Consider the following 25,332-nt stretch of genomic DNA (forward strand, 5'->3'; position numbering starts at 1 on the left):
ATATATCTCCGTCTTACCTAGAAACCCAATATATTTCGTTCGTTAAAATTACAGTTTCTACATCCGCATTCTCCGAAGTTTCCTCGTTCAAATAGACCCTGGAGCATGTTTTAGACAATGCGTTCCCTCTTCCTACATCGTCCCCCAGTTTGGAACAACACGCACCATGGAAGTCTCCCTTTATATGTATGACCTCTCTCGAGGTCTTGTGCGGATGATGTCTGCGAGCCTGATCGGCGTCCAGCTCGATGCAATGTACCACACGTCTATTGTGTTGGAAGGCGTGGAATATGTGCGTTGTGCTCCCCACTGCTCGTTCAACATCTTCCTTATTAACACATCTAGGTCTACGATGGCGGGCTAAAACAGGTCAAACCAGGCTCGACCCATCTGGGCCAGCCTTTGAGGAAGATGGTATTGGGGAAAACCGAGCTTCCTATGGAGGTTATCCAAGATTATTTCGAATCGCTACGGCCAATTTACACATTCGAGGTGAGCCCTGGTTGTCTCACCAGTTCTCAAAAGATATAATCAAGACTGATGCCAGCTCAGGCGTATGACCTTTGGCGACACAACTGCAATAACTTCACAAATGATTTTGCAACCTTTCTGGTCGGAAGAGGCATACCAAGCCACATCACCGACATGCCCCAGACAGTACTCAACAGCCCCATGGGACGGCTGCTGCAACCAGCGATCGATGATGCAATTAGAAACAGCCAAAATCGACAACGAACAGGAGGGCTGCTAGGCATCGAAGATGATACCGCTATCATGGCAAGAAACCTAAATTCCCGCCAGTGTGCAGAAGCAGTCAGAACGCCTGCCAGTCTCAAAGAACTGAACGACCTGCTCGCTTCTGCGCATGAGTCCTGTGCAGTCGTGTTCTTCACATCCGCGACTTGTTCACCATGCCGAACTCTTTATCCGGTTTATGAGGAGCTTGCAGCAGAGCTATCTCATAAATGCGTGTTTATTAAAATTGACATTAGCAAGGCTATGGGCGCGCAGCAGACATTCTCAGTAAATGCCACTCCAACCTTTATCACGTTCCTAGGCGGCAAAGAGGAGCGTCGCTGGTCTGGCGCGGATGTCAATGCGCTGCGAGGTAATGTTAAGCTGTTGACGGTAATGGCCTGGCCAGCACACCCGCACGAGTCTCTCAAGCTCCCACAATTACGAGGGGCCTCGGTGAAGCCAATCGTCTTCAAACGTATCCCACCGCTGGATAAATTGTTAGCAAAGATAGGCGACGCAGGTCGATTGCCAGCTGTGCAAGGAGTCAAATACTTCATAGCCACCAGCGAGGCAGAAGGTGCCGCGGCGTCGACGCTGCCTGACCTGGATGCGTTCAGTCACTTTCTACGGAAATCAATTACAACTGTGCCTGTTGAGAAAATGTTTGCTGTGCTGGACTTAGTCCGCATCGCCATCGCCGACCCTCGATTCAGCGGGTATTACGCCCAAGAAAAAGACCACAAGACCATTGCACCGCTACTAGAGTATGCCAACAAGGCCGAAGACCCTCCATATGCTCTGAGGCTCGTCGCGCTACAACTGACCTGCAATTTGTTTTCCTCCTCGTTGTACATTCACCACATTCTAAATTGTTCGGCTTTGAGGATACCAATCATCCAACTTACTGCCTCTTGTTTACTAGATGAAAAACATCAGAATATCCGCATAGCAGCTGCATCTGTGACATTGAACATTGCTACTGCGAACAGCCTGGTACGCAGAGAGGATCACCACGAGGCGTTGCCGGAAGATGACCAGGTTGAGCTGGCTGCATCATTATTAGAAGCTATCCGCACAGAGGAGGAATCGCATGAAGCATTGAATGGGTTCTTGTTAGCCATCGGGCAGCTAATATACTGCGCAAAGAAAGATGGGGAAGTGGTTGACCTGCTCAAGATTTTGGATGCCCAAGCCACGATACTGTCGAAGAAGGGATCATTCCCTGACGAGGGATTAATAACTGAGATTGGAAATGAGTTGCTTGGAAGTTATGATTCTGATTCTACGGAAGCACAGCACGTAATAGAGCAAGATACCCATACCTAGAACTTATCACAGACTTGGACCAACTTAGAATGAAACCTGTTGAAGCTACTATTGCTTCAAACTACAGTCCAATGATGCATATATAATCCTACGCAGTGACACCCTCCTACAGGATTTCACACCTCCCTTTATCCCCAGGATGCCATTTCCCAACACAGAACCCCATCCCCCCTCGACGCCAGCGCTATTCCAATGAAAAACATTCATACAGTCGTAAAAAAACCCCAAAAAACACTTCACCGGTTGATCCTCTCCATCAATGGCGGGAGAAACCTCGACTTGTCATCCACGATCTTGCGTCTGAACATGCCCAAATCCTTCAACAAGTCCTGCATATGATCCTGCATCTCCGTCGCCTTCTCATGATGATCGTCGTCCTCCTCCTCATCCTCATACACATGCTCCGCATGCCCTTCTTGCCCATCATCCACAAACTCCATATTCTCCTTATCCAATCCCCGATCCGTGCTGAACAGCGGTATGTTCTCACTAGATATACTCCTCCTCGCGCTCGGCACTTCCGGAATCGGATTCTTCAGCGTATCCAGCGCCAGCTTAAGGTGCAACCTAAGCGCCTCATTTTCCGTCTGCAACGTCTTGATCTTCCCATCAGCCACCATACTCCGCTCCTCCATCAGCCGCTGCAGCTTGCCAACCTGGTTCTGATACTCCTCCACCCGCTCCTCCGCCAGCTTCTCCGCACCGACGTCCTTCTTGCGCGTCTCGTTCATGCTGAGTTGATGTTCCAGCATGCGAATCTGCTCGGCCATATTCGCGATCTCGGCCTCGCGCTCCGCGGCCGAGACGTGGTCTTGGTTAACCTTTGCTCTGGTGCGGATGCGCTTCGCTTGGTCGGCGTACCGGAGCGTGCTGAGCGTCTCGTCGTAGTCGGCTGGGGCGATGCAGGCAATCATGGCCGTCTTGCTGTTTCCGCCGAGGCTGTCCTTCAGTAGCCAGGTGAGTATCGAGTCTCGGTAGGGGACGACGTCTTTATTCCTCTTGCTTGCGCCGTGTCTGCTGTTCTTGGGGTCGGCGAGGGCAGCGATAACGCGGCCGAGTGTAGTGAGAGATTTGTTGATATTGGATCCTTCACGGAGGCGCGTGCCAGTAGCCTCTGTTGCTTTCGCCCGTTCAGACCCGGCTAAATCGACAAGGCGAATTCTAGCCGTCCTCTCGGTCGTTTCATCCGTGTCCATGTCGTGGTGAATCTGCTTCAACATAATCGTAAAGACGGAATGGGAGCGAGATGATGTGTCGTTCATCTTTGTGCTTGCTGTAGTTCGGCTCAAGTCTCCCATCTTCATATAGCGCATGATTTCCGAGATTGACTTGACAGGAGCGTCTGTAAGGTCCTTGATATACGGTCCCTCTGTTGGAGATTCGCGGATTTTCAGGTAATGCGGAGGGTCTTGTCTGGGGACGAGAAGATCTCGGACGTGCTCGTTATAGACTTCGAAGTATGAGACTCGGACATTGTATGTGATGTTGGGCTCGTCCACAGCTTCGATGCGCTGGAACAAATCTTGACATGTCCGAGGGATAAGGCCTGGTTGTTCTTGGGTTCCCATCATGGTGTATGACTTTCCAGATCCTGTCTGCCCGTATGCAAAGATGCAGGTATGGTATCCTTCGAAGTTGTGATCTAGAAACTCCTCACCCAGGCTATTATAGACGTCTTCTTGGTGAGCATAATGCCCATCGGCTTTATCATGCGACCAGAATGAATTGTCAAATGTAAACTGTTTTTCTTCCATCACTTTGCGCATTTTCAGTCTCGAATTCGCCGGATCAGTATCGTTGGGGACAAGAAGCTTCGTTGCTTGAGACACAGGGTCCATGTTGACAAGGCATTCTGCTCCTCTCTCGATTTCTGCGGCGCATCAGTATAATGGCCGCGACTAATTTGCGGATAGCTTGCCTCTTGGTAAAAACCCTCGTACTCTCACCACCACGCGCACGTTTCCTCCGGGTTCCATTCTGCTGCCACTGGGCGTGACGCTTCCGTCCCTTGACCGGAGCGATGGTGTTGACGCGGAAGATCGAATAGAGCGCAGCTCAGCTGCCACGCCTGGCATTAACCTTGGATCCAGGGCCATGTCAATTAAGGAATGTTGCAAGTCCTGTAGCAACTCGACTTGTCGGCAGTTCCAGTTTGAGAACATGAATTTGAAGCTATTTGTTTACCGATGACGCCAATGCGCGTTGCTGGGGGGAGGAGATCCACTCCGATAACGATAAGGGCCGATCTGTGGCTGGCCAGAATGAAGGTAATAGAGCCGTCCCGACTTCGAGGCGATGTTTATGATAATTGCTGAATATTCCTTTCGTGGTGATGCTTGAAGGCATGGCTTTACGTGTGGTGATGCACGGTCTAAGGATGTTAGAGAAGTCTAAATATTAAATAACACCCCGAAGGTTAAAACTCCTCCACTTCATGGCAACTGCAATGGTCCACCTCCACCTCCGGAACCCTACCCACGCACAATACCTTAGAAAGTCGTATTTAGGGCAAAAGACGGCCGGATGTGGTTCGCTGGAAAGCTAGGTAGTGATTGCTTGCAAGAATTAGAGTGCTAGGAGGCTCTCCTCTTGAGACATCCCTGAGACTCACTCTATATAAACAAATATGACATAACGCGTTTATCAGCCACATGGGTCATTTATCAAATATCAAATCCTCGCAGACACCACGAGGCTCTGCGAGGAGTCTAGTATACTATAGTAGTTTCTCTCATCATAAACTAAGTTTTTCTTTTTTGAATTCGCACCTGCTGTCTTATAAGTTTTTTTGGTCTTGGCTTGTCTCCTGTAGATATAGCTCCTAAAAATGCAAGAGCGGCCCAGCATCAGTGTCGAGCTAGATTATTCACAGAAGAATGGCAAGACAGTTAGATATCTCATCGAGTGAATCATCTTATGTCCATGAATAACAATAGTGAATGCTTGAATGGCTACGGCATGGTTATGTATTCGCTCCGTATTGATATTATAGCACGCTTCACAAGCTCTCGCTCAAGTTCTGGCTGATGAGAAGCAAGTATAAATTACGAATCCAGAAATACCAGAGCACCCCATATTTCTAACAGTGGGTGCACTGTTCTGTCTTTTTGAACATTGCTGATATATCCTCCAGGCTTTTATCCAAAATGGTTCCCCGTCTACGATCCGAGGGACTTCAGCCAAGCGCGGGCGACCTTCGCCGGCGTTGTACTGCAATTTGCTTCGACTACTGGTTTCCAGGGATTTTCACATCTCAGAAACCAATAGTGTTATCTTTGGCGCACTTGACATCCTGGAGTGCAGAGCGTATCGCTCGGGCGACGACGACGACACAGAAGTGTCCTGAGAAGAATAATGACATACTGGCCGAGGAAGTCTGGGATTTTTATATGGCTTGGGTTGAGCACTTGCCTCGTTGCAGGTCCAGGTTGGAGGACATGGAGAAAAGCATGTGGGAAAACCTTCAGCAGTTCAGGTTTGACATATTGGTGCCATGTGCAAAAGAGCGAAACCTCGCAAACACTCCAAGGCCTGTATGGCATCCCACTTGTCACTGACTTATAAATGGGAAGTAGAGAGGCTGACTTTGAATATTAGACAACCTTTACATATGCCAGACTTTGGCTTCCAACTGTATGAGTGCTACAATTCCTGGTAAATGTTAGTCAAGCAAACTGCTGACGCTGACAATCATAGGAGCGATATTCAGGCCCAGAAATCCCATCATTTCTGCCAGAGGATGGCATTGACAACTACCGAGCCTGCATGAGGCTCGCAGAAAACGGGCCGATGACTTGCTTTACCCCGGCAGAGCTCAAGATCATCGAGCAACTTGGACCCCATGTGAGGCCCATGATCAGAACGGTAATGAACGAATGCATGGAATACCTCGAGCGGGATATGATGACGGGAGAATTCAGCCGGAAAGTCTTTGACCTTCATCGTCATCTCGGCAAAATAATGCAACTGGGCAACAGAGTAGTTGAGCTTTGGTGCCATACGTTTGGCTCGGTCGAAGTCTTCGCGGACTCATGGAATGTCAGAGTTAGGAGGGACGAGGAGACGGGATACGACGAGCAAGTGGACGAGGTGGTAACTCAGCTTAAGGATCAGGTTGAAATCTCCAAACGGCGACAGATCAAAAAATCAATTGCGAAGACACAAGGGAGATGTCTCGTATACCTGAATTCGAGTCCACAAGCCATCAAAATGCTTGTCATCTGCATGGTAACCGATCGGATCCATGCTCTCGATGAACTTCGGCACAACCGTCGTCAAGAAACAGGCGGCACTCTGGTAAGTATCGAGGATCTTCCAAGCGATGCTAAAGATTGTCCAATATGCCGCGAGACACTCGGTGTTCAGAATGAAGCCGGCGAAATTGAGTGTCCAGTTCGACTTGTATCTTGTTGTGGACAGTATGCGGGTGAAAGATGCCTCCAAGAATGGTATCGATCGCCTGAAGCTCGAAGTTGTCCGCTTTGTAGGCGTACGCCTTCAAGTTCATTTTTTGAGAAGTTATATCAAATCGAATTCAAGTTTTCCCCCTCCCCCGCCCCCTCCCCCACCATTATGTTCTTGGTGCGTGCCGAGGAGCAGCCCCAATTCATTCCAATAATTCCTGAAAGGGGATCGGAGATAAGTGAAGAGCAGCTTCAGGCTCTTCAGGGAGGACGTGATGTTTCGGTCACGGTAGGAGATGGTGTTATGATGGTACGCCAGGAAACTCCTTTCGAGCGGGCTCTTCGACAGCTGGACTGAGGTCTGCATAGCATAGCGAGGTTAGAACAACCATAGGATGTGGGAATGGTATTCGAGTGAGGAGTCAACGAATGAAATCCTTTAGCCACTTGACGCAAAATCATGAGGCTGATGACCTTTGGTGACTGATATGATTAACCTTTAGCCTCGATGGCTGCTCGATTGGATAACTAAAATATTAGTTGCTGTTAATTGCACGGTTGACCCCTGAGAGGTATGAAACACAATTCAACGGCGGATTCCAAGGGGAAAGTTGAATGAAGTGATATTGAGAGCTATGCGGCCGAGGAAGCCAAACCGACGTTCCAATCTGACTACCCCAGAGCACAACCATAGCCAGCCACACCAAACTGTTGTAACACCTGCTGGCCGATTGATACCGACAGCAACCCTTCTCGAGTGTAATCCACCAAACCGAAAACAGTCCAGCGATCCCCCGCTCGAATATGAGGCGCTCTCAACAACCAAAACATTCTTCCTCGATTCAGCAAGCCGTAACTCCATCCCAGTGCTAGTTCATCGAGTTCCGCCGTTCCAAGCTCGCATCACAAGTCCTTGCCATTGTCTTCGGTATGGGAATAATTTAACGGTGCTGCAAATCCTGTTAGTTATCCGTTGCCCAGAAGTATCCCTCGCTCCCCAGATCTCCAGCTCGTACCTTGACGAATCCAATATCGCCAGCCTTCTCTCTGAAGCACTGACGGCAGATGTCGAGGCCGTACTTGCGGATGAGACCGGCCTTGTGGGTGCAGATGCGGCTAAAAATCTCATGTTAGCTGATATGTTCATTCCCCGTTGTCTCCTGCTGCATCCTGCACTCCTGCCATCACCCCCCCGGGCATATAGTGTAGATTTTCGAGATTGGGGGCTACGTACCACTGGCGCGAGCCCTTGCCGTAGGTCCTTGGGCGGGAGTTCCAGACAGTCTCGTGAGACATGATTGCGGTGGTATTTACGACGAACGGGGGGTTGTCAAGGGCGAGGTGTTGGTGGTCGATTGGTCGATTGTCGCAGCGTTCGTGAAGTTGTTGCGACCGCACTGCTAAACCCTATTCAAATTTCTATTGTGCGCGCTAAACTTCGGTTCCTAAGTTGTGGCGTCAATATGTGGCTGGTGCGGCGTCGGGGTGAACAAAGAACTCAAGGGAGGTCCGTGCGCGCACATTAAAAAGGCATGGAACAACATACAAGAACCATCGCTACTTTGACAGTTTACAGCTACATAGATCAAATAAGTGCTCTTAAATTACGTGAAAATATAATTCTTGTATCACAGCCCTTCAATAAGTCAGTGACACAAGAATTAACCCGGAGGGAAAATTTTGTTAGCTTTAAATGGGGATTTAACTCTCAGTTGTGCTGAGGTTTGGGGCCATATGGTACATAATTGGGACCCAGGCGTACTCCACCTACAACGATACTGGAGAGAAACTCTTCGGCCAATTCTTATAAGATTCATCTGAAATTCGGAAATCAGCTTGAGTGCACAGCAATCCCTACTTCTAAACAATGGTATGATTTGAATGGGCGAACAACTGCTGGAAATATATCTGACAACCTCTCCAGTCCAAAGACTCCAACCACACGTATATACACTTCAACCGTCCGCGGGACGCCGATCTCTTCGAGGACTTCTGCAAGGACAAGCTGCCAGATGACGAGATCTTTGTGCCCACCCAGAACCAGCCTTTGAACCCCGAAGACGAAGACGATATTGTCCCCGACCAGCACGCAGCGTTCGGTATCCAGAGAGCCACGCAGAAGACCAAAGAGGCTGCATGGAAAGATCTTGGACTCTCTGAACTCATGAAGAAGGGCCCGGTGCAGACGGGAGGGCGCGCAGATGGCAACTTGAAGGTGGTTGGGAACAGGACATTGCCTCGGTAGCGCCTATGTTCCAGCGTTTTTTATTGGTACTGGAATGAAGGGAAGGCATTGGGTTGGTCCTGGGATGGAGGGCGAGTATTGGGCTGATCCCAAATGAAGTAAGGACACCAGGTCGATCACGGAGTCAAGGAAGGACACAGTATTTGAAAGATTGGGGGGGCGTTAGGGAAGATACCCAGTATGAGATATGAAACAGCACAGTTCTGTTGCTACGGCGTTTATACCACATCAGGTGGCCCTTATGAAAGCATGAAAATGAACTTATATGAGCTCGATAAACCTAACCGTAACTCCTCACAATGCTAATAACGCCGCCCGAATGCCACCAAACTCTCATCCATCAAAGCGTCGTAGTCTATTGCTTGCCCAAGAATGCCTCCCTCTCAATGACCTCCGGTTGGAACTTCACCAAGAAGACCGTCTTCCCCGGCCAAAGCTCTCCCTGCTTGCCCGCAGCAGCAACCGTATGCGCCGTGACCCGTGCCGGAAACCCAGCCCCATCACAAGCTCCCTCGATAATCCCCGCCACGAACGCAGCGCAGTTCAACTGGCTCATCTCCTTGGGAACGCTGACGTACTGGTTCACCAGCGGTTCATTGTCTATGATCATATACTGATCCGGGCTCTCGTTGGATTTCTCAAGCGCATCGGCGGGTCGGGCGAAGAGGTGTTTCCACATGACATTGATGATGAAGTTGAGCAGAGCGATGATGTTGAGGGGGCGGAGTTGGGTTCGTGGAGGCTCGCGCCAGATGAGGACGTCGAGGAGTTTGAGCCCGATGGGATGGCCTTGGACATTGAGTCTGGAGTTATAATGAGTATCTGTTTGAGCAGTTCTGGCAGGGATGGGCCTCGAGAGGCTATTGGGGGATCATACCGCTTCTCCAAATCCTGGATATCTGTGACACGTCGTTGCGCATAGCTCACCATCTCCCCGAAGAGGTATGCGAAGCTTGCCTGGCTCAGTTCTTGTGTGCGACTTCTGTTTAGCGGCCTGTTGTATATCGTCTTTCCATTTGTAGGGTATTTAAGACCCGGAGCGCCACGCTGCCTGGGGGGTGCTTCGCTGCCCAGCGGCTTGGGGGTCTGTGATGATGACATTTCAATTCTGTAAAATGGACGGTGGGCATGTATCTGCCAATGCGGGGGGATTCACTGAGTTCAGGACATGGTGGTTCGGCAAGGCTGGCGGTCGCTGATAGGAAGCTCTATAGTGACGGCCCTATCGCCAATCGGTCACCCATGCGGCTGTTCCCGCGTACATAAATTAATTTAGGGGTACATGTCTGAAGAACGGCTCAGTAAAGTTCCATTAAAGCTATGGATAAAGCTCTCAAATTTATTATCTACTTAATCTTGGTATCTGTGGGATAGTTCCCGAGGCTGTCGCTGCATGAAACATCATTAATAAGTACAATTAGTGAGAATAATCAAGCCTGGGTCTCTTTGACTTCAGGCTTCTGATTCTCGATACCAGCCGCTGGTGCAACGGGCGTCTCAGCCTCGACAGCAGCTTCTGGTACAACTGTCATCTTAGCCTCCATGGCAGCCTCTGGTTCAACAGGTGCAACAGGACCGGCAGCCTCCACTGCAGCCTCTGGCTCGACGTTTTGCCCCAAGCTTAAGAAATCCCCTCCCTTCAAGTAGAGCTCACTCTCGCCGTAATGCTTCCCAGCTGCCTCCCATCGAGCTTTGCGTTCGCTGGCCTTTTCTTTGCATAGGCCATTGAGGGCGGGCCAGTAAGCCTCGTGGTCATACTCGAACTCCACGGCTCCACCCACATCTGTCCACAGTTGCTCCTTCGGGACAAACTTAGTTAGATCTTCGTTGAAGTGCAACTTCTCACGAGTCAATGGGTCGACGAAGGGCATGATAAGCTTCAAGAACATATTAACCACGAATGGGACTGTTCACTTTGTTAGTATACTCAAAGGACCTTCCGGGGTTGTATGTCTTACTGTTGACGAGAGCAGCACGTCCGAGTCTCTCTGGGTAGTGGGTCTGCAAGATGTTCAAGACCTCCCTAGCAATGGCGAAAGGCGGAGATGTATTGGAGCGAGACTTGCTCGACTTGAAGTTGATCAACAGGCAGATGCTCTCCTGGCCAGGAACCATCATATCAATGACCCTTTCCAGCATGTAGGCAAGATGCTCAACCTGTCGGTGGCTGCTCTCAGTGTTCTGACGCCCGGGGTTGAGGTAATGGCATGGCCTAGCCTCCTCATCGAATCCGAGGATGATCTGCTTGCCTGTCTTATTCTCGGGCGAAATGTGTTCGGGCGTGAGCCCCAGAAGACCAAATTCCCTTCTCCATGTGAGGGTGCTCAGGAGACGCTTGGCGGCCTCAGCTGGCTGCCACTTTGTTGCCCTGAGATAACGCAGGATGCAGTCCCTGGTCAACCACATAATCTCCTCTTCCATGACCGGGCCTTCCTTGCCTTTGGTCGATGGGATTCCGGTCCATGTCTTGACAGTCGCAAGGACTTCCTCGTACTTGGCTTCTTGGTCGGCGGTGAGAGCTACTGCTTCCTTGGGTTTCGCCGATGGGACTGGGTCGACAAATGGAGTCTTGACTGGCCCCTCGGGTTTCGCTCGGAGTGATGCTGCAACAGATGCAGTCTGACCCTGGCTGATGTCTAATGCGGCGACTTTCTCCTCGATTTGGTTCTCGCCCGCCACAGCCACTGGTGTCTCTGGCACAGTAGCACTCATCTAATTGAAGTCAGTACAATTTGTTTGGTATGAGGGTTTCTAGAGACTGTGGATTGGCAAACCTTTTCTGTATACTCCGGAAATTAAAATAGATACAGCTTTCGAGGAAACTTCAATTGAGAGACTTAAAGGGGCTTTTGGACGAAGTTGTTGGGCAGGTACGAGTACGAGTAGCACAATTCATGTATGGGGCAGTACAATTTAACTTTCCTCGGCCTTGTCCCTCTCATACAGCCTCTCAGTGCCCGTGCGGCCCAAAAGTCTAAGGAGGAACTCGCCCATTAACGCGCTAAAACCACAACGCGTCTTCCACTTACAGCCTCGTCGCGACCACTCGAAATATTTCACGACGAGACAGCCGCACTCGAAAAGATAGCTATGGCAGACCCTGTGGTAGAGGAGCTTAGTGCTCTATTTGCGACAACATTAGTGAACAAAAAATTGGAGGCAGATGTGATCGCCGAGCTGCAATCGATTATGCGCCTCCACTCGATCCCGCCCCAGGAGCTGTTCTACAAATGGGAATCTTACAGCATGAAGATTGGGACGGACGATATGAAGCTTGACATCGAGACCGTGAGAGCCCTTAAGAAGGATATCCAAGATGGATTGGAGAGAGAGAGCAGGAACAAGTCGAACGTCAGGAGTGTGGATAAGAGGGTAGCAACCCCGCGAAATATCTCTAGCACTGGGGATGTATTCAACATGCTGGATGGTCTGGTGCCAAATACTCCTCGAACCGCGCCAGGAAGCGCCGCGAACGGGTCGAAGCGCAAGATCAACCAGTATCAGACTCCGTCCATATCACGAGTGAAACAGGAGCCCGCAAGCAGCCCGCCAGAGTTTAAGACCCCCTACAAGCCTGGAGAAAAGGAATACGGAGGACCGTAAGTTTTGCATTGCCTTGGAATCTTCTCAACTAACAAGAAACAGAACCGTCGCCTTCAACGACAGGCCCAACGCCGGCCAAACCGTCGAAATCCTCAACTCCCAGCTCCCCGCCCCCTCCCCCCCCATCGCCCCATTCTCCTCACCCCGCATCAAGCTAATCGCCAACTCGGACCTCAAAAAGCTCTCCTACAAACCCATGGCCATGAAATCCTCCGAATCCTCCGAAATCCTCGACGACCGCATCGACGAGCTCATGGCCCTCATCAAAACCCACCACACCCTCCCCGACTCCGCCTTCGGCAGCGCCGCCAGCAAATCCGTCGACGAAATCGTAGCCATCGGCCGAATCGCCTCCGACTCCGCAGACGGGAAACTCAACACCGCGTCCCTCGTCCTCGAGACCTCGCGGCGCATGGGCAACGGGCTGCGCGTCCCGCTGCGCCTCGGGGCGGTGGCTAGCTTCCAGTTCTTCCCCGGCCAGATCGTCGCGCTGCGCGGTATCAATGCTTCGGGTGAGGAATTCACAGTCAGCGAGGTCCTCGAGATCCCCCTCCTCCCCGTCGCAGCTTCCACACCCCAGGGCCTAGAAACGCACATCCAGCGCCTCCGAGGCGGCCCAGACGCGATGGACGACGACTCCGCCGCCGCCCCGCTCAACATCCTCATCGGCGCCGGTCCATACACCACAGACGACAACCTCGATTTCGAGCCCCTGCACGCCCTCTGCAGCCAAGCAGCAGACACCTACGCCGACGCACTGATCCTCGTCGGCCCCTTCCTCGACACCGAGCACCCCCTCCTCGCATCGGGAGACTTCGATCTCCCCCCCGAGGCGAACTCGGATCCAGACACCACGACGCTAAAAACCGTCTTCGAGCACCTCATCTCGCGGCCCCTCCAATCCCTCGCCGCTGCAAATCCGAGTATAACAATCCTCCTCATCCCCTCGGTACGCGACGCTATATCGGCGCATGTTTCCTGGCCGCAGGAGCCGTTTTCGCGCAAGGATTTGGGGCTGCCGAAACTGGCGAAGGTGGTGGGGAATCCGATGACGGTGTCGATTAATGAGATTGTCACCGGCATCTCGAGCCAAGATATCCTCTCCGAGTTGCGACATGAGGAAGTCACTGGTGGTGTGCCGCAGGCTGGAGGCATCCTTGCGCGGTTGCCGAAATATATTATCGAGCAGCGCCATTTCTTCCCGCTTTACCCTCCCGTCGACCGGAAATTGCTGTTGCGCACAGGGACGGTGGAGGGGTCGCCGCCGGGGGCGATGCTCGATGTCAGTTACGTCAAGCTGGGTGAGATGCTGAATGTGCGCCCCGATCTCCTTATTGTCCCTAGCGCGCTGCCGCCGTTCGCGAAGGTCGTGGAGAGTGTTTTGGTGGTTAATCCGGGAGTTGTGGCGAGGAGGAAGGCGACGGGGACGTATGCGAGGGTTAGTGTTGGGGAGGCGGGGTTGACGAAGGAGGAGAGGGGTGGGGTGTTGACGGTGGCGCATAAGTTATATGAGAGGGCTAGGGTGGAGATTGTGAAGGTGTAGGCGGGCAGGCACTCCTAATATTGGGTGTATTGGAAGTGCCGCGGCGGTTTCTGAGGTTGGCGTTTTTGGATATAGGAAGATGAGCATCACGGATAATGAAAGACATAAATTTGACAGTCGCCCGCCTGCTCCTTGCTTTGGCGAATTGATTATATTGTACACGCGCGCGCGGGGTCTAACCCACTCTCCGCCGCTTGTCGTAGTCATACCTCCCCCCATCCCTCGAAGAAGTCCTCTTCCTCCGGCTTCGGTCGTCATCTCTATCCCTCCTCGGCTCCCTTGACCTCGACCTCTCCCTCTCCCTCCTCGGCGACCTTGATCTCTCCCTCTCCCTCCTCGGCGACCTTGATCTCTCCCTCTCCCTCCTCGGCGACCTCTCCCTGCCCCCACCCCTCTCCTCCCTGCCCCCTCCCGGCCCCTGAGGCACCCTCCTCTCCCCAACCGGCAAATTATTCGCCCCGCTCCTCCCCCCCTCATCCGGCCTAAACCTCTCATCCACATCCTCCCCCATTCCCCTCCCCCCACCACCTCCTCCCACTCTCCTCTCCTCAAACCTCCCCCACATCCCCGTATCCTCACTCTTCAAATCCCTATACTTAGTCGCCCCCTTCTTCCCCAACTTCGTCATATCCCTCATCTGCAGCGCCTGCGGCAGCAGCTCGCGATTCACCACATCATCCGCCATGCGCGCGCCCATGAGGTCGCGGCGGTCGAGGCCGGCTTCTTTAGCGTCTTCTTGGAAGAAGGCGCCTTTGTGGTAGTACTTCTGCATGAACCCCATTTTGCCCTTGCCTTCGCGCTCTTCGACTTGTTTAGCGATATGCGCGTCGTCTTCAGCTTTCCTCTCCTCCGCACTCAAATTCCTCCTCCTCTCCACCTCCTCAAGTTCCTTCTCCCTCTCCTCAATCGCCACCCTCTCCCTCTTAATCCTCATCAACTCCCTCAACTTCCAAGCCGCATGCTCAGCTTCAGGGTCGAGGCCGTCAGTATCGTCAATTTCGTCTTCAGCCTCCTCATCATCATCCCAATTCTTCTTCCCCGCCTCCCTCGCCGCAACATCCTTCCTTATCTGCTCCTCCACAATCTCATCCGCCGCCTTCTTCCTCCTCTCCTCCTCCTCCGCGATTCTCTCCTCATCCGGTCTCGTATCCTCTTCTTTCCTAAGCCCGCGTTTATCCTTCTTCACGAACATCGGTCGCATCATCACCCTCCTCGGCGCCTCCTCCTCGCTGCTTTCTTCTCCACTCCCGCTCTCCTCCTCACTCCCCTCCTCCTCCTCCTCCTCGCCTGCTTCTTCGCTTTCGGTAACGAACCCCTCCTCCTCCGCTTTCCTCGCCAGCCGTTCATCTTCTACCCTTCGTTCCTCTTTCTCCCTCGCCTCGCCGCGGCGCTCGTTGAGGTCAACTTTCTTGAGGTCACTCGATATCCCCCCCGCGCCCGTGAATTTCGGCGCTGGTCCACTCGGTATCTTCTGTTCCTGCTGCTGCTGCTGCTGCTGCTGCTCTTCTTCTTCCACTTCAGAATCAGAACTCTCCACCTCCTCCACCACCTTTCCCGGCCTATACCGCGGCGCCTTGGCCGGGTTGGCTGTCATTCGCGACGACATTGTCGTTTCTCGCCTCTCAAATTATCCAAATATCGCTGTACTTCCTGGCAGTTGCGCGGTAGCGTTCGCACCACTCGATCAATCGGTCGGATTGGATCGTCGCTTCAGTTGTGTTGTTGATTTGCGATTTTGCCTTGTTGACCAAGGCCGTGGGAGGCGCGCCAGAGGCTACAGTCAATAAATTCGTGAGGCTATGTGGTAAGGCTGAGCTAGAATATCTTGGGATTAGCGGATATGCTTAAATTGTCCGCAGCCCAGCCAGCCCCTCAAAGTTCTCAAGCGAGTTTGGTGCTTACCGTCCACCATCAATAGCAAGGAGGTCAATCAGGTCTACAGTCACGATTTTACAAATGCGAGTTTTTCAAAGACAGGGCAATGGTAGTGGTAACACATAAATATGCTGTGGTAAACCCTCAATTCTGTGAGTTCCTCCCATTCTACGCTAATAAAAGCACTCACTCCCTCCCCAAGTCCATGTAAATGGTATGCCCCACCATCCAGTACTGGTGTTAAACGCCCCTTATCCCCCCAACCCCAATCCCATGACCCCCAAAAAGCCAAATGCTAATGCTAAACCCCAATTCCCGACGCCAATCCGTCCCAGGTATTCCCCATCACGCCAGGTGGTGTTTCTAATGCTCTGCTCCACTCTTCACAGCCATCCCTCCCCCTGATATTGCACAGCGGGATTACTCCCATTCACAACAGGTGCCTGCCTATGCTGCTTCCCCTGCTGCTGCTCCTCATCCTCGTTAGTCGAGCCCTCCGCATCCTGATCCTCATCCTCATCCTCGCTCGCGGGCGGATTCCACGTTTCCTCCAGCTTAAGCCCCTTCCCCGTCGACTCAGCAGCAGCACGCTGTGTCGAGCCGAAATACTTGGAAATCATAGCCGTGTGGTACTGCTCCCACTGCTGCATATCGGAGAGTGACGCCTTGTCGGGTGTATCGTACAGCCCCATGCCGACTAGGATCTCGCCCTCGTCTTCTTGGTCGTCGAGAGAGTGGTAGGGAATTGTAGTTCCAATAGCGCACGGTGGCTCGGGGTGTTGTATTGGGAGGAAGTTCTCGGGTGTGGGTGGTGCGGTGCCATCCTCGAAGCCGGTGGCGGCGAAGTTGTTCCAGTCGAAGTGAGAGTAGATGGAGGGGTTCATGCAGTCGTTGTAGGATGTTTGTTGTACCTGCTGGTGGGCGGCGAGGTGCAGTTGTAATTGGGCGTAGGCGGTGTAATCGGCCATTGGGTTGTTGAAGGATGGTTGTATGAGGGATGAGGTGTCGTAGAGCGGGTATTCTTGGTCGTAGTTGGTCCAGGGTTGTGATTCTGGGGAGAAGGTCGCGGAGGGAGAGCCGTAGTTTGATTGCAGGGCGGGTGTGTGGGGGAGGTCCTGGCTGTTGCTGTAGGACATGCTGTAATCCGTCATGCCAGTGTTGTAGACAGGCTGGAATGGTACGTCGTAGGTTGAGTATGCTGAAGGGTGCCAGCTCAATGGCCTGATCTGTGATACCGCTTGCAATGGTGTGAGGTAAGCCTGGCTTGGCTCCCCTGACGCCGACATGCCCTGGTTAACCGCCGACGGCTGGCGGCGATAGGAGTCGCCCACAACTGTCCTCCTCCGGTTCAGCGTTGTCGAGTTTCTCGGGCTGTTGTTGGTGCTGTTTGCTTTTGATATCCGCATGGATCCTCCTATCCTCGAAGCATTAGACCCCTTTGAGCGTCCGCGTGAGAGATTGGATGAGGCCATTTGTCTGGAGATGTCCTCAAGTAAGGTGAGATTGAGGTGGGTGGGCATGGTGCCAGCTGCATGTGGGGAATAAGGATGAAGGGTAGTCGGAGTATAAGTAAGGTTGGGCGTGCCGTCAAGGCTCGAGGTGATCTCTGAAAATCGATAGATGTCTGGGGGATTCAAGAGCAGGTCAAGTTGTAATGAAAGAGTGAAAGAGAGGAGAGAGAGACAGAGAGTATATGAATATGATGTAGTGTGAGAAAAGGAAGGAAGGCTCTGGGCAACCAGACTAAGGATGGAGGAATACAAATATGGACACACCCTTACCACGGAAGTAGCAGCTTGTCAATAGTGAATAGTGACCAAGACCATGAGGAAACCGTCAGGGTCCACTAGTGACGAGCGGCATGTTGTCTCTGGGGGGCTTTGTGTCATCTGCCTAAAGAGCGCCGACTGGCGACGAGACTGTAGAAGAAAGGGAGGAGGGCATTGTGGACCAGTGATAGATTGGCCATGCTTTTTGGTACTCTAAGATGTGAGCGAACCCAGTCAGTAGTGTATTCCGTATAGGAGGGAGGAGGGAGGAGGGAGGAGGGAGGAGGGAGGAGGGAGGAGGGAGGGGGGGGAAAGGGAAGGAAGAGGGTAGGGGGAGGGGGAAGTTTGTAGTTGGACGGACGGAGCAAGCCAGCCAGGCAGAGAGCAAAGAAGGCAGGAACTGACTACTGACTACTGACGACTTGGAGTGATGGATGGAGTATAGGAGTGGAAATGGAGGCGCTAGGTATGGGTGGGTGCGAGGTACGAAGGCGGAGCTAGGAGTAGGACTACTGTAATATACTACTATACTACTATACTACTATACGACTAGTAAGTAGTATAGTATAGTTGGTAGTAGAGCACGGCGGGTAGAGTCCGAGTTTGAGTCGAACAATCTGCACGGTGGCGCTGTAGTACTGTGCGTAGTCGGGCCTTGAGTTTCGTTTGATGAAAACAGGGGGTAGTAGTGGTAGATGTAGTAGAGTAGTACAAAGTGCGGGTTAAAGTAGTACCCGCACTTTGTATAGTATATCACTCAATTATATATATATATAACTTATATATATATATATATATAACTTATATATATATATATATATAATATATATAAGTTATATATACCGGCCATATTAGAGTAATATGGCCGGTATGAGTTTGGTACGGGTAGGACGGGTTAGTACAGGTAGGACGGGTTAGTACAGGTAGGACGGGTTAGTACAGGTAGGTTTGTATGGGTTTGTATTGGGTAGGCGGCTGGGTAGTATGGAGAAGCCCGGAATAAGGTAAGGAAGTCGTCACACTCTAGAGAAGGAGAGAAGGCCCCAGCCGTAGAGTAACTAGTGGAGTAGCGTAGTAGTAGTACAGTAAAAGGTCAGGTAAGATCAAGTAACAGTGGAGTAGAGAGTACGTACGGTATGTTATGTACAGTACTATTTCCGGTGCTACGCAGCCGCTATACTACTGACACTACTGACACTACTGACACTACTAACACTACTAAACTACTAAACTACTAAACTACTAAACTACTAAACTACTAAACTACTAAACTACTAAACTACTAAACTACTAAACTACTAAACTACTAAACTACTAAACTACTAAACTACTAAACTACTAAACTACTAAACTACTAAACTACTAAACTACTAAACTACTAAACTACTAAACTACTAAACTACTAAACTACTAAACTACTAAACTACTAAACTACTAAACTACTAAACTACTAAACTACTAAACTACTAAACTACTAAACTACTAAACTACTAAACTACTAACTAAACTACTAAGGCTACTATCATCGCTACTACTACTGTGAGACGACTCTAGTAGTATAGTAGAGAATAGTACAGACACTACCAGAGTCAGACCTGCACTACGCTCCACAAGAGGCGGGTTCAAGATCAGGGACCGAGACAAAGTACGGATGCAGAGGCGCTTTGCATTCCACATCAACCACCAACGCTAAGTGAGGAGAGAAGGGAATTGAAGATCAGGAGGAAGGACGGCACTTCTGTCTATACAGACTATGCTATAGTGTATACCAACTATAGTGTATACTAACTATAAACTATACTGATATACGCACAATAAGAACTACCTATACTGAATACGCATAAGAACTACCTATACTGACGCATAAGAACTACCTATACTGAATACACATAAGAACTACCTATACTGAATACACATAAGAACTACCTATATTGAATACGCATAAGAACTACCTATACTGAATACGCACAAGAACTACACAGTACCATCCATCAACAGACAAGCAGCAGCCACGGCCTCACAACCCCCCAATTGTACCAGATAAGGGGTACGCACATCGCATATGCACATCCCAATCCTATTCCTGTCTATCCATACACCAACCAAGGAGGCCTTCCTCCGTCAGTCGAACAAGGCCTGTGCCCCTACTCTCCTCTACGTAAAATAGTAAGTGTATACTGTAGAGAAAAGTAAGTGCGTGCCCGCCCGCGGGTACATACCGTGCCCACCTATGGTTCAAAGTGGCACCTCCTACAGTACTGTACGTACCTCACTGCTCCCCCCAGTACACCCCCACCAAGTCGCCCACCACCCCATTACGGACAGGACACCTCCAAAGCTACTTACAGGCTACACCTCGCTCCTGGTTCAAGCCGGCGAGACACTCTGCAAAAAAGGGGCGGGAGATGGCGAGTGGGGGGCGGCCACCACAGCAACAGGGAGGTACACCCCAAGTAGCCGAATAGACTGTGGTACGGTCGCGGCGCGTACTCGAGATGCGAGGTGAGGTATGCGGGATGGGTGGGGATGGGGATTTGTCTCACGAGGGAACGGGGATCTCCTCCTCTAGCATCATCATATATCATCATAGGAACAAGCCCGCCCAGCCTCGGTGAACTGACTGACCCCTAAACATCGTACCAAGAGCCCTGGAACATCCGCCTGCAGACTGTCCAAGCACCTCGCACCTCGCACCTCAGGCCTCAGACCTCCCCCAAGACATCCCAAGGCAAAACCCAGCCTCAGACCTCCCCCTCAAGACATCAAGGCAAAACCCAGCCTCAGACCTCCCCCCCAAGACATCCCAAGGCAACAAGACATCCGACCCGAAGCCCCATCTGCAGTCCCAGACCCATGGGGCCGTCGCGGCGTCGTCCTTTGTATGACCTGAGTCGTCGATTATGTATAGGATTTGCCTGGATTGGGGGCACGGCATGCGGCAATGGCAACAAATCATGGGATGGAACTTGCCAGATGAGGTACGTACCCAGCGCCCAGCCCCCCCCCAAAAAACCGCCGACGCTGGAGCAGGTTCTCATCCCTGGTTAGGTTCTCATTCCTGGTTAGGTTCTCATCCCTGGTTAGGTTCTCATTCCTGGTTAGGTTCTCATCCCTGGTTAGGTTCTCATCCCTGGTTGTTAGGTTCTCCATGCGCCATCCACCAATTTCATTCATTTGAGTACACATCCGTACTCAACCCTGCTCCACAACGAGCGGAGTTTACATGTGTCTCATCGAACTACCACCACACACCACTCCTAAGATAACAATATAACAATATAACACATGTGTGCCCCAGCCCGCTATGTATGTGATGATGTGCATCCCTCGCACATACTCTTCAGCGCCTCACGCAATGCTTCAGGCCACTTCGTCTCAAGCCCCTACTACGGCAGTGTGCAGCCGTTCAATCCGTACATGCCCTTCGCGCCTGCTGCGGTGCCACCACGCGACGTCGCTGATCGGCTTCTAGGTCGGCAGAGAGTCATGGTATCGACATGACCCATGGTGTACCTTCATCCATCATCCACCCATCCATCCATCCCTAGATAGATATCTGTACGCGGCTGGGCGTGGCATCTGTCGGTGACCACGCAGATCTAGCCGGAAAGTGAAGCACAGGCCGCGAAACGACTGCACGTCGGCGGTGGAAACGTCGATGTAGTAGGGCCGTGTATGTAATTGCCCGTCGTTGGACGCGGAGGCGCTAGAGATGGGTAAACACCGCCCAGCGTCGCGGCCGCCAACGGCAGGAGGCAGGGCAGGAGACAAGCAACTGTCCCCCTCGGTTACCCAATCTCGGTCCACATCCTTCCATCATCTCGCCAGCCCGCCTGAGCGCATGGTCCGTTTCGAAAAGGAGGCCTCGTACATTAGCTGAAGATGACATTTCCCAGTTCAGCGGAAGTCGACCGACGTGGGAACGGATGGTGGTGCGACGAATCGCATCGGTCTATATCCTCGCAGCGATGTGAGAGAGCTCCGCCCATCCCTCTCCGTCGGTCCTTCTCTCTGCGGCAGGCGGATATCACTCCAATTCACGCTCGTTATGCACAATACTGATAGTACGGTCATCCTCGCACAGCCCGTCCGTCCGTCCGCCGTCGCACCCATCCATCCATAACCAACCCGAGCAACAAAGATGCGGAATGCGGAATCTGATGCATGTAAACCACACAACCTTTTCCTCCTGTCTCGCTCCTCCTGTCGCTCCTCCTGTCTCGCTTTGTCTCGCTTTGTCTCGCTCCTCCTGACTTTCATACAACCACACCCATCCTCCCGCTCTTCAAATTGGAAACTCCCGTCTCCTAACCGGCGACCACCACCGCGGTCCCCACACCATGGCCCAGCACGGCGGCAAGGACATGGGAGAGGCCCCGCCCACATGGTGGCGTGTATGTACATTCTAGCGCCCTGGCCATTCCTCCATCCCCATCGCTCCTCCACTCCATGCCCTACCCCTTCCCTTCTCTTTGCCCCTCTTTCGCCGAAAAAGCGCTTTGGCACAAAATGGGATTGTGCTGAGATTTTTTTTCGCCACCGAGCCCCGCTCAACATGTGGATGGTGGAGATGCGGGTGGGCGTGGTGCTTTACTATGGGTATGGATACCTTGCATACGTAGGAGGGATGGGATGGGATGTTGCATCCATACTGGGGAGGCGGAGGATTTGAAATCCCCGTTCGAGTAAGGAGGGGGAGAGGTTAGTCAGGTCCCTTTCTTGGCGGCTGGCTGGATGGCTGGATGGGCTTCTCACTCTCCACTGCCAAGTATCCGGTAAATAGATCCGAGCGGATGCTGGCGTTTTGCAGGTCTATCGATATCCGCCCAGTACTGTGCCCGCCGTGATGTGATGTGAGCTGCACCGGTGTCTTCACATAAGTTCCAAGTTAATCATCCGCGCTGGCCAATATCAACTCACCACCCTTCGCTGGCCAGGAAACCTGTCTCCAAGTTCCTGCTCGGAAATGGTAATTCGTGCCGCCGATCGCCGACGGCTGGTGTCTCAGACATTCATCACATCACATCGAACCGCTTATCCCATTGCGGCAACCGCTGCCTGCCTGCCCTTCAAATAAAGCGCCTGGAAAGGGCGCGAGGCCGATGAAGGGGACCATGCACTGCATCTATGCATACGTACATGATCGAGATAATGCGTTCCTTGGGTAAAAAGGGCCATGAGAATCCCTGTCTTTGTTTGTCCCCCGCCGAACTCGCCCAGGGGGGGGGGTCAAAAAACAGGATTGACATGTTATTTGGTACAGTATGTACAGGGCCCTTTTTTTTATGGAACTTTGAGCAGGCATCTGGGGCAGGCATTGTTGGGATTTTGTTGGCGTGGAGGGATCGTCATGAAGGTTTTCGTGCGACGTGTTGGAAGCGGGTTTCAAAGGCCCAAGGGGGACCACCTGGGCTGCGAGCTACTCTAACTTACTCTATTGTAGGAATCTCCCCGCGTCCCATGTGATGGCTACGGAGCGGCTACTGCATGAATGCAGGAATGCGAACAAGCAGCTACTTGGACATGGTGAAAAGCTCATCACACCATGAACCTCGGTCGTGTGCGCGTTTGAGTCTCGGAGGGGCAGAAACGGGTCTTAATCATTTTGAACATTCCACCCGTTCTTTCCTGTAACTTACAGTAATGGAGTGCGGCGGACCACCGGTGCTGCGCCGCACATATAGTAAAGGTGAAACACTACAGTACGGAGTACAGGTGTGAATGAATAGTGGAGCATTGTAAAGTAAGGGAGAGCTGGTCGAGCTGGCCATCGTTGTTCCCGAACCCAGCCAAAGGGTTGCCGCATGGCTATGTATGGGTCGCTGCTTGCGACCCATACATAGGCTGCTTATTATATCATACGTACTCCGTACATAATCATATAATCATACTATCAATAGCTGGGACCCATGCCGTGCAACAAAACAGTAGTACAGTGGTAGGAGTTACCCAGCTGGCTAGTGAGACTTTGCCCTTGCGCCGCAGGCTACAGTTTGTCAGTTTCAGTAGTGGTAGGTAGTAGTAGTGTGTTGGTGGTAGTGCAGAGTCAAGGAATGCGATGGGCTCGTTGCAAATCCCCAGACGCTTCGTGTTTGGCTGGATGCGCCAGCAAATCGGTCTAACAGATTACCACTGTATCAAATAGCAGCGGCGGCAGATCATGGCGACGCGCCCAGAGAGCAGACATGTGGAGGCGCACATGTATGTCCACGTCATGGTTCAATGTTCAGTGGCATCTGAGCCATCGGATCTGATTATCGTCAAACCACCACCCCACATCTCGCACAGTATGTGTTGGAAGTAAGTCATGTTCAGCTGAGCTGGAGGGGCAAAAATGCGGCCCTCACCGCCTACCCCAAAACCGACCAGGCCCCGGCCGGCGGTGACTGGCATCTCTGCCTGCATTGCATGACCGCCTAAATGCTGCATTTCTGACTCTCGCGGTTTCGCAAACCACGAAACGGTGGCTGGCTAAGGTACCGAGTACGCAGTTCACGACTTGCACTTGCTGCAGGATGCTGCATCGAGGCTAAAAAGAAGCACAGTTCCTGCACCACTCATCGGTTTGCGCCTCTTTCGAGGGGGGACGGAGGGGGGAACGCGGGCTGACGACGCTGACGACGCTGACGACGCTGACGGCGGCATCATCGGTGCAATCTGACTTGTTTCTCGTTTCTCGGCGAGGGCTGGGTGGCGCAACCGCTGGCGCTGGGATTTCTTCGTGTGTCTGCAGTTTGGTGGTGCTTACGTCGTGCGGAAGATGGGGATTACTCCACGAACCCAGATATATCCATCCACATGTACTCTGCCGTATCGTTACCCCCTTTACACCTTACACCTTCCCCAACCATACCACACCGAGGCTTACTGAGTCTGGAATGTGGGGTGAGCTTCGTCCCACCACCCCTCCATCTCCGGCTGTAGAAAAACCATGCAGGTCATTCTCATCATACCCCGAGATTTCGTGAACGGCTCGGCCCCGAGTTCTTTTTTCTTTTCTTTCCCCCCTGCTCCTTTTTTTCCCTTGGTGCTTGTGGGGCTTGTGGGAGCACGGGCTGGACCAAACTTAGAGCACAGCGCCACGATCGCCATAAATGGAGATTACTGTACGCTTCAGGACAAGGACACGGGTCTCGGCGGTGGTGGTTGGAGCGCCCGCCAGCCCGGCCAGCCAGCCAGCGACCAGCCAGCCAGCGACCAGCCAGCCAGCGAACAAACTTCCCAGCCGCCCAACGCGCTATTGCCTATGGTGGCTTGTGATGAGCGAGAGGAATGAATGTGTGAGCGCCAGAGCCAACGCCAGCGCCAGCAGGCTTAGGACCAAGGATATTATTATAACATGCAAGGAGATGCAACGATGCATGCATGCATTACTCCGTATAATACTCCGTACGTTCCCCACTGCTCGTTCGTGCAACCCACCTTTGGACAACACCCTTGCTTGCTGCGGCTTGTGTGGTGCTGGGCATGAAACCTCCATGTCCATCGTAAATATCCCAGGAGTTGTTATGGCACTCACTCTCCCTTCCCTTCCTGTACACCACCGCCGCCCCGCTAGGTTGCTGAAGCCGTCCGTCTCCATTCATGCGATCGCTGTTCGTTGTTTGACACTATGGATGGTGTACAGTCACCTAACTTACCCCGCCGTTCGTACTTGTATCACTATACAGGTCAGACAGGAGAGTAGCAGTACAGTACTTCGTACAGGGCGAGTACCACGGTCCTCCTTCTTCCCTATTCCCTCTTCCCTCCAGGGCGACTACCACGGTCCTCCCTCTTCCCTTCCCTCTTCCCTCTTCCCTCTTCCCTCTTCCCTTCCCTCTTCCCTCT

General features: G+C 52.1%; 12 protein-coding genes across 12 annotated transcripts; 7 read left to right on the forward strand and 5 right to left on the reverse strand.

The window, feature by feature from the left end:
• Positions 1–166: 166 nt before the first annotated feature.
• Positions 167–2,064, forward strand: VC83_07653 (uncharacterized protein; the record flags this gene model as incomplete). The annotated part of the gene is made up of 3 exons (XM_024471219.1): positions 167–292; positions 346–492; positions 553–2,064. 3 exons carry the CDS (start codon positions 167–169, stop codon positions 2,062–2,064), a joined length of 1,785 nt encoding a protein of 594 aa, XP_024320956.1.
• Positions 2,065–2,300: 236 nt separating this feature from the next.
• KLP7 (Kinesin) lies at positions 2,301–3,902 on the reverse strand (the record flags this gene model as incomplete). Its single annotated transcript, XM_024471220.1, has 1 exon — positions 2,301–3,902. The coding sequence occupies one exon, from the start codon at positions 3,900–3,902 to the stop codon at positions 2,301–2,303; it is 1,602 nt and encodes a 533-aa protein (XP_024320966.1).
• Positions 3,903–5,085: 1,183 nt separating this feature from the next.
• VC83_07655 (uncharacterized protein) lies at positions 5,086–7,072 on the forward strand. Its single transcript, XM_024471221.1, has 3 exons — positions 5,086–5,597; positions 5,662–5,697; positions 5,761–7,072. The coding sequence occupies exons 1-3, from the start codon at positions 5,211–5,213 to the stop codon at positions 6,823–6,825; spliced, it is 1,488 nt and encodes a 495-aa protein (XP_024320804.1). The 5' UTR covers positions 5,086–5,210; the 3' UTR covers positions 6,826–7,072.
• On the reverse strand, positions 7,073–7,845 carry RPS29 (40S ribosomal protein S29). The gene is made up of 3 exons (XM_024471222.1): positions 7,702–7,845; positions 7,484–7,583; positions 7,073–7,417 (listed from the first exon to the last, which is right to left on the reverse strand). The coding sequence occupies exons 1-3, from the start codon at positions 7,761–7,763 to the stop codon at positions 7,409–7,411; spliced, it is 171 nt and encodes a 56-aa protein (XP_024320969.1). The 5' UTR covers positions 7,764–7,845; the 3' UTR covers positions 7,073–7,408.
• Positions 7,846–8,334: 489 nt separating this feature from the next.
• VC83_07657 (uncharacterized protein) lies at positions 8,335–8,712 on the forward strand (the record flags this gene model as incomplete). Its single annotated transcript, XM_024471223.1, has 2 exons — positions 8,335–8,337; positions 8,392–8,712. The coding sequence occupies 2 exons, from the start codon at positions 8,335–8,337 to the stop codon at positions 8,710–8,712; spliced, it is 324 nt and encodes a 107-aa protein (XP_024320967.1).
• Positions 8,713–8,938: 226 nt separating this feature from the next.
• On the reverse strand, positions 8,939–9,925 carry TRS31 (TRAPP subunit trs31). The gene is made up of 2 exons (XM_024471224.1): positions 9,590–9,925; positions 8,939–9,515 (listed from the first exon to the last, which is right to left on the reverse strand). The coding sequence occupies exons 1-2, from the start codon at positions 9,811–9,813 to the stop codon at positions 9,068–9,070; spliced, it is 672 nt and encodes a 223-aa protein (XP_024320970.1). The 5' UTR covers positions 9,814–9,925; the 3' UTR covers positions 8,939–9,067.
• Positions 9,926–10,040: 115 nt separating this feature from the next.
• VC83_07659 (uncharacterized protein) lies at positions 10,041–11,721 on the reverse strand. The gene is made up of 3 exons (XM_024471225.1): positions 11,487–11,721; positions 10,671–11,424; positions 10,041–10,618 (listed from the first exon to the last, which is right to left on the reverse strand). Exons 2-3 carry the CDS (start codon positions 11,422–11,424, stop codon positions 10,143–10,145), a joined length of 1,230 nt encoding a protein of 409 aa, XP_024320820.1. The 5' UTR covers positions 11,487–11,721; the 3' UTR covers positions 10,041–10,142.
• Positions 11,698–14,231, forward strand: POL12 (DNA-directed DNA polymerase alpha subunit pol12). The gene is made up of 2 exons (XM_024471226.1): positions 11,698–12,311; positions 12,358–14,231. The coding sequence occupies exons 1-2, from the start codon at positions 11,803–11,805 to the stop codon at positions 13,856–13,858; spliced, it is 2,010 nt and encodes a 669-aa protein (XP_024320849.1). The 5' UTR covers positions 11,698–11,802; the 3' UTR covers positions 13,859–14,231.
• Positions 14,232–14,424: 193 nt separating this feature from the next.
• Positions 14,425–15,645, forward strand: VC83_07661 (uncharacterized protein; the record flags this gene model as incomplete). The annotated part of the gene is made up of 1 exon (XM_024471227.1): positions 14,425–15,645. Exon 1 carries the CDS (start codon positions 14,629–14,631, stop codon positions 15,643–15,645), a length of 1,017 nt encoding a protein of 338 aa, XP_024320850.1. The 5' UTR covers positions 14,425–14,628.
• A 340-nt stretch (positions 15,646–15,985) lies between these two features.
• On the reverse strand, positions 15,986–17,781 carry VC83_07662 (uncharacterized protein). The gene is made up of 2 exons (XM_024471228.1): positions 17,515–17,781; positions 15,986–17,147 (listed from the first exon to the last, which is right to left on the reverse strand). Exon 2 carries the CDS (start codon positions 17,137–17,139, stop codon positions 16,117–16,119), a length of 1,023 nt encoding a protein of 340 aa, XP_024320851.1. The 5' UTR covers positions 17,140–17,147; positions 17,515–17,781; the 3' UTR covers positions 15,986–16,116.
• Positions 17,782–20,271: 2,490 nt separating this feature from the next.
• Positions 20,272–20,790, forward strand: VC83_09670 (uncharacterized protein). The gene is made up of 2 exons (XM_024473083.1): positions 20,272–20,480; positions 20,551–20,790. The coding sequence occupies exons 1-2, from the start codon at positions 20,356–20,358 to the stop codon at positions 20,678–20,680; spliced, it is 255 nt and encodes an 84-aa protein (XP_024328851.1). The 5' UTR covers positions 20,272–20,355; the 3' UTR covers positions 20,681–20,790.
• Positions 20,791–22,710: 1,920 nt separating this feature from the next.
• Positions 22,711–25,311, forward strand: VC83_07663 (uncharacterized protein). The gene has a single exon (XM_024471229.1). It carries the CDS (start codon positions 24,434–24,436, stop codon positions 24,776–24,778), a length of 345 nt encoding a protein of 114 aa, XP_024320852.1. The 5' UTR covers positions 22,711–24,433; the 3' UTR covers positions 24,779–25,311.
• The last annotated feature ends 21 nt before the right edge of the window (positions 25,312–25,332 follow it).

The sequence above is a fragment of the Pseudogymnoascus destructans genome, assembly GCF_001641265.1.
Source record: "Pseudogymnoascus destructans isolate 20631-21 unplaced genomic scaffold scaffold_23, whole genome shotgun sequence".
Lineage (NCBI taxonomy): Eukaryota > Fungi > Ascomycota > Leotiomycetes > Thelebolales > Thelebolaceae > Pseudogymnoascus > Pseudogymnoascus destructans.

Bases quoted from the DNA above. Each gene is read 5' to 3' on its own strand.
- VC83_07655 (XM_024471221.1), top strand. From the start codon at position 5,211: ATGGTTCCCCGTCTACGATCCGAGGGACTTCAGCCAAGCGCGGGCGAC. The intron at 5,598-5,661 runs GTATGGCATCCC...TTTGAATATTAG, and splicing joins TCGCAAACACTCCAAGGCCT to ACAACCTTTACATATGCCAG. The intron at 5,698-5,760 runs GTATGAGTGCTA...TGACAATCATAG, and splicing joins CCAGACTTTGGCTTCCAACT to GAGCGATATTCAGGCCCAGA.
- RPS29 (XM_024471222.1), bottom strand. From the start codon at position 7,763: ATGTCTCACGAGACTGTCTGGAACTCCCGCCCAAGGACCTACGGCAAG. The intron at 7,584-7,701 runs GTACGTAGCCCC...TGAGATTTTTAG, and splicing joins GGCAAGGGCTCGCGCCAGTG to CCGCATCTGCACCCACAAGG.
- TRS31 (XM_024471224.1), bottom strand. From the start codon at position 9,813: ATGTCATCATCACAGACCCCCAAGCCGCTGGGCAGCGAAGCACCCCCC. The intron at 9,516-9,589 runs GTATGATCCCCC...TTATAACTCCAG, and splicing joins ATCCAGGATTTGGAGAAGCG to ACTCAATGTCCAAGGCCATC.
- VC83_07659 (XM_024471225.1), bottom strand. From the start codon at position 11,424: ATGAGTGCTACTGTGCCAGAGACACCAGTGGCTGTGGCGGGCGAGAAC. The intron at 10,619-10,670 runs GTAAGACATACA...CAAAGTGAACAG, and splicing joins ACGTGCTGCTCTCGTCAACA to TCCCATTCGTGGTTAATATG.
- POL12 (XM_024471226.1), top strand. From the start codon at position 11,803: ATGGCAGACCCTGTGGTAGAGGAGCTTAGTGCTCTATTTGCGACAACA. The intron at 12,312-12,357 runs GTAAGTTTTGCA...AACAAGAAACAG, and splicing joins GAAAAGGAATACGGAGGACC to AACCGTCGCCTTCAACGACA.
- VC83_07662 (XM_024471228.1), bottom strand. From the start codon at position 17,139: ATGCGGATATCAAAAGCAAACAGCACCAACAACAGCCCGAGAAACTCG.
- VC83_09670 (XM_024473083.1), top strand. From the start codon at position 20,356: ATGGGGCCGTCGCGGCGTCGTCCTTTGTATGACCTGAGTCGTCGATTA. The intron at 20,481-20,550 runs GTACGTACCCAG...ATCCCTGGTTAG, and splicing joins GATGGAACTTGCCAGATGAG to GTTCTCATTCCTGGTTAGGT.
- VC83_07663 (XM_024471229.1), top strand. From the start codon at position 24,434: ATGCAGGTCATTCTCATCATACCCCGAGATTTCGTGAACGGCTCGGCC.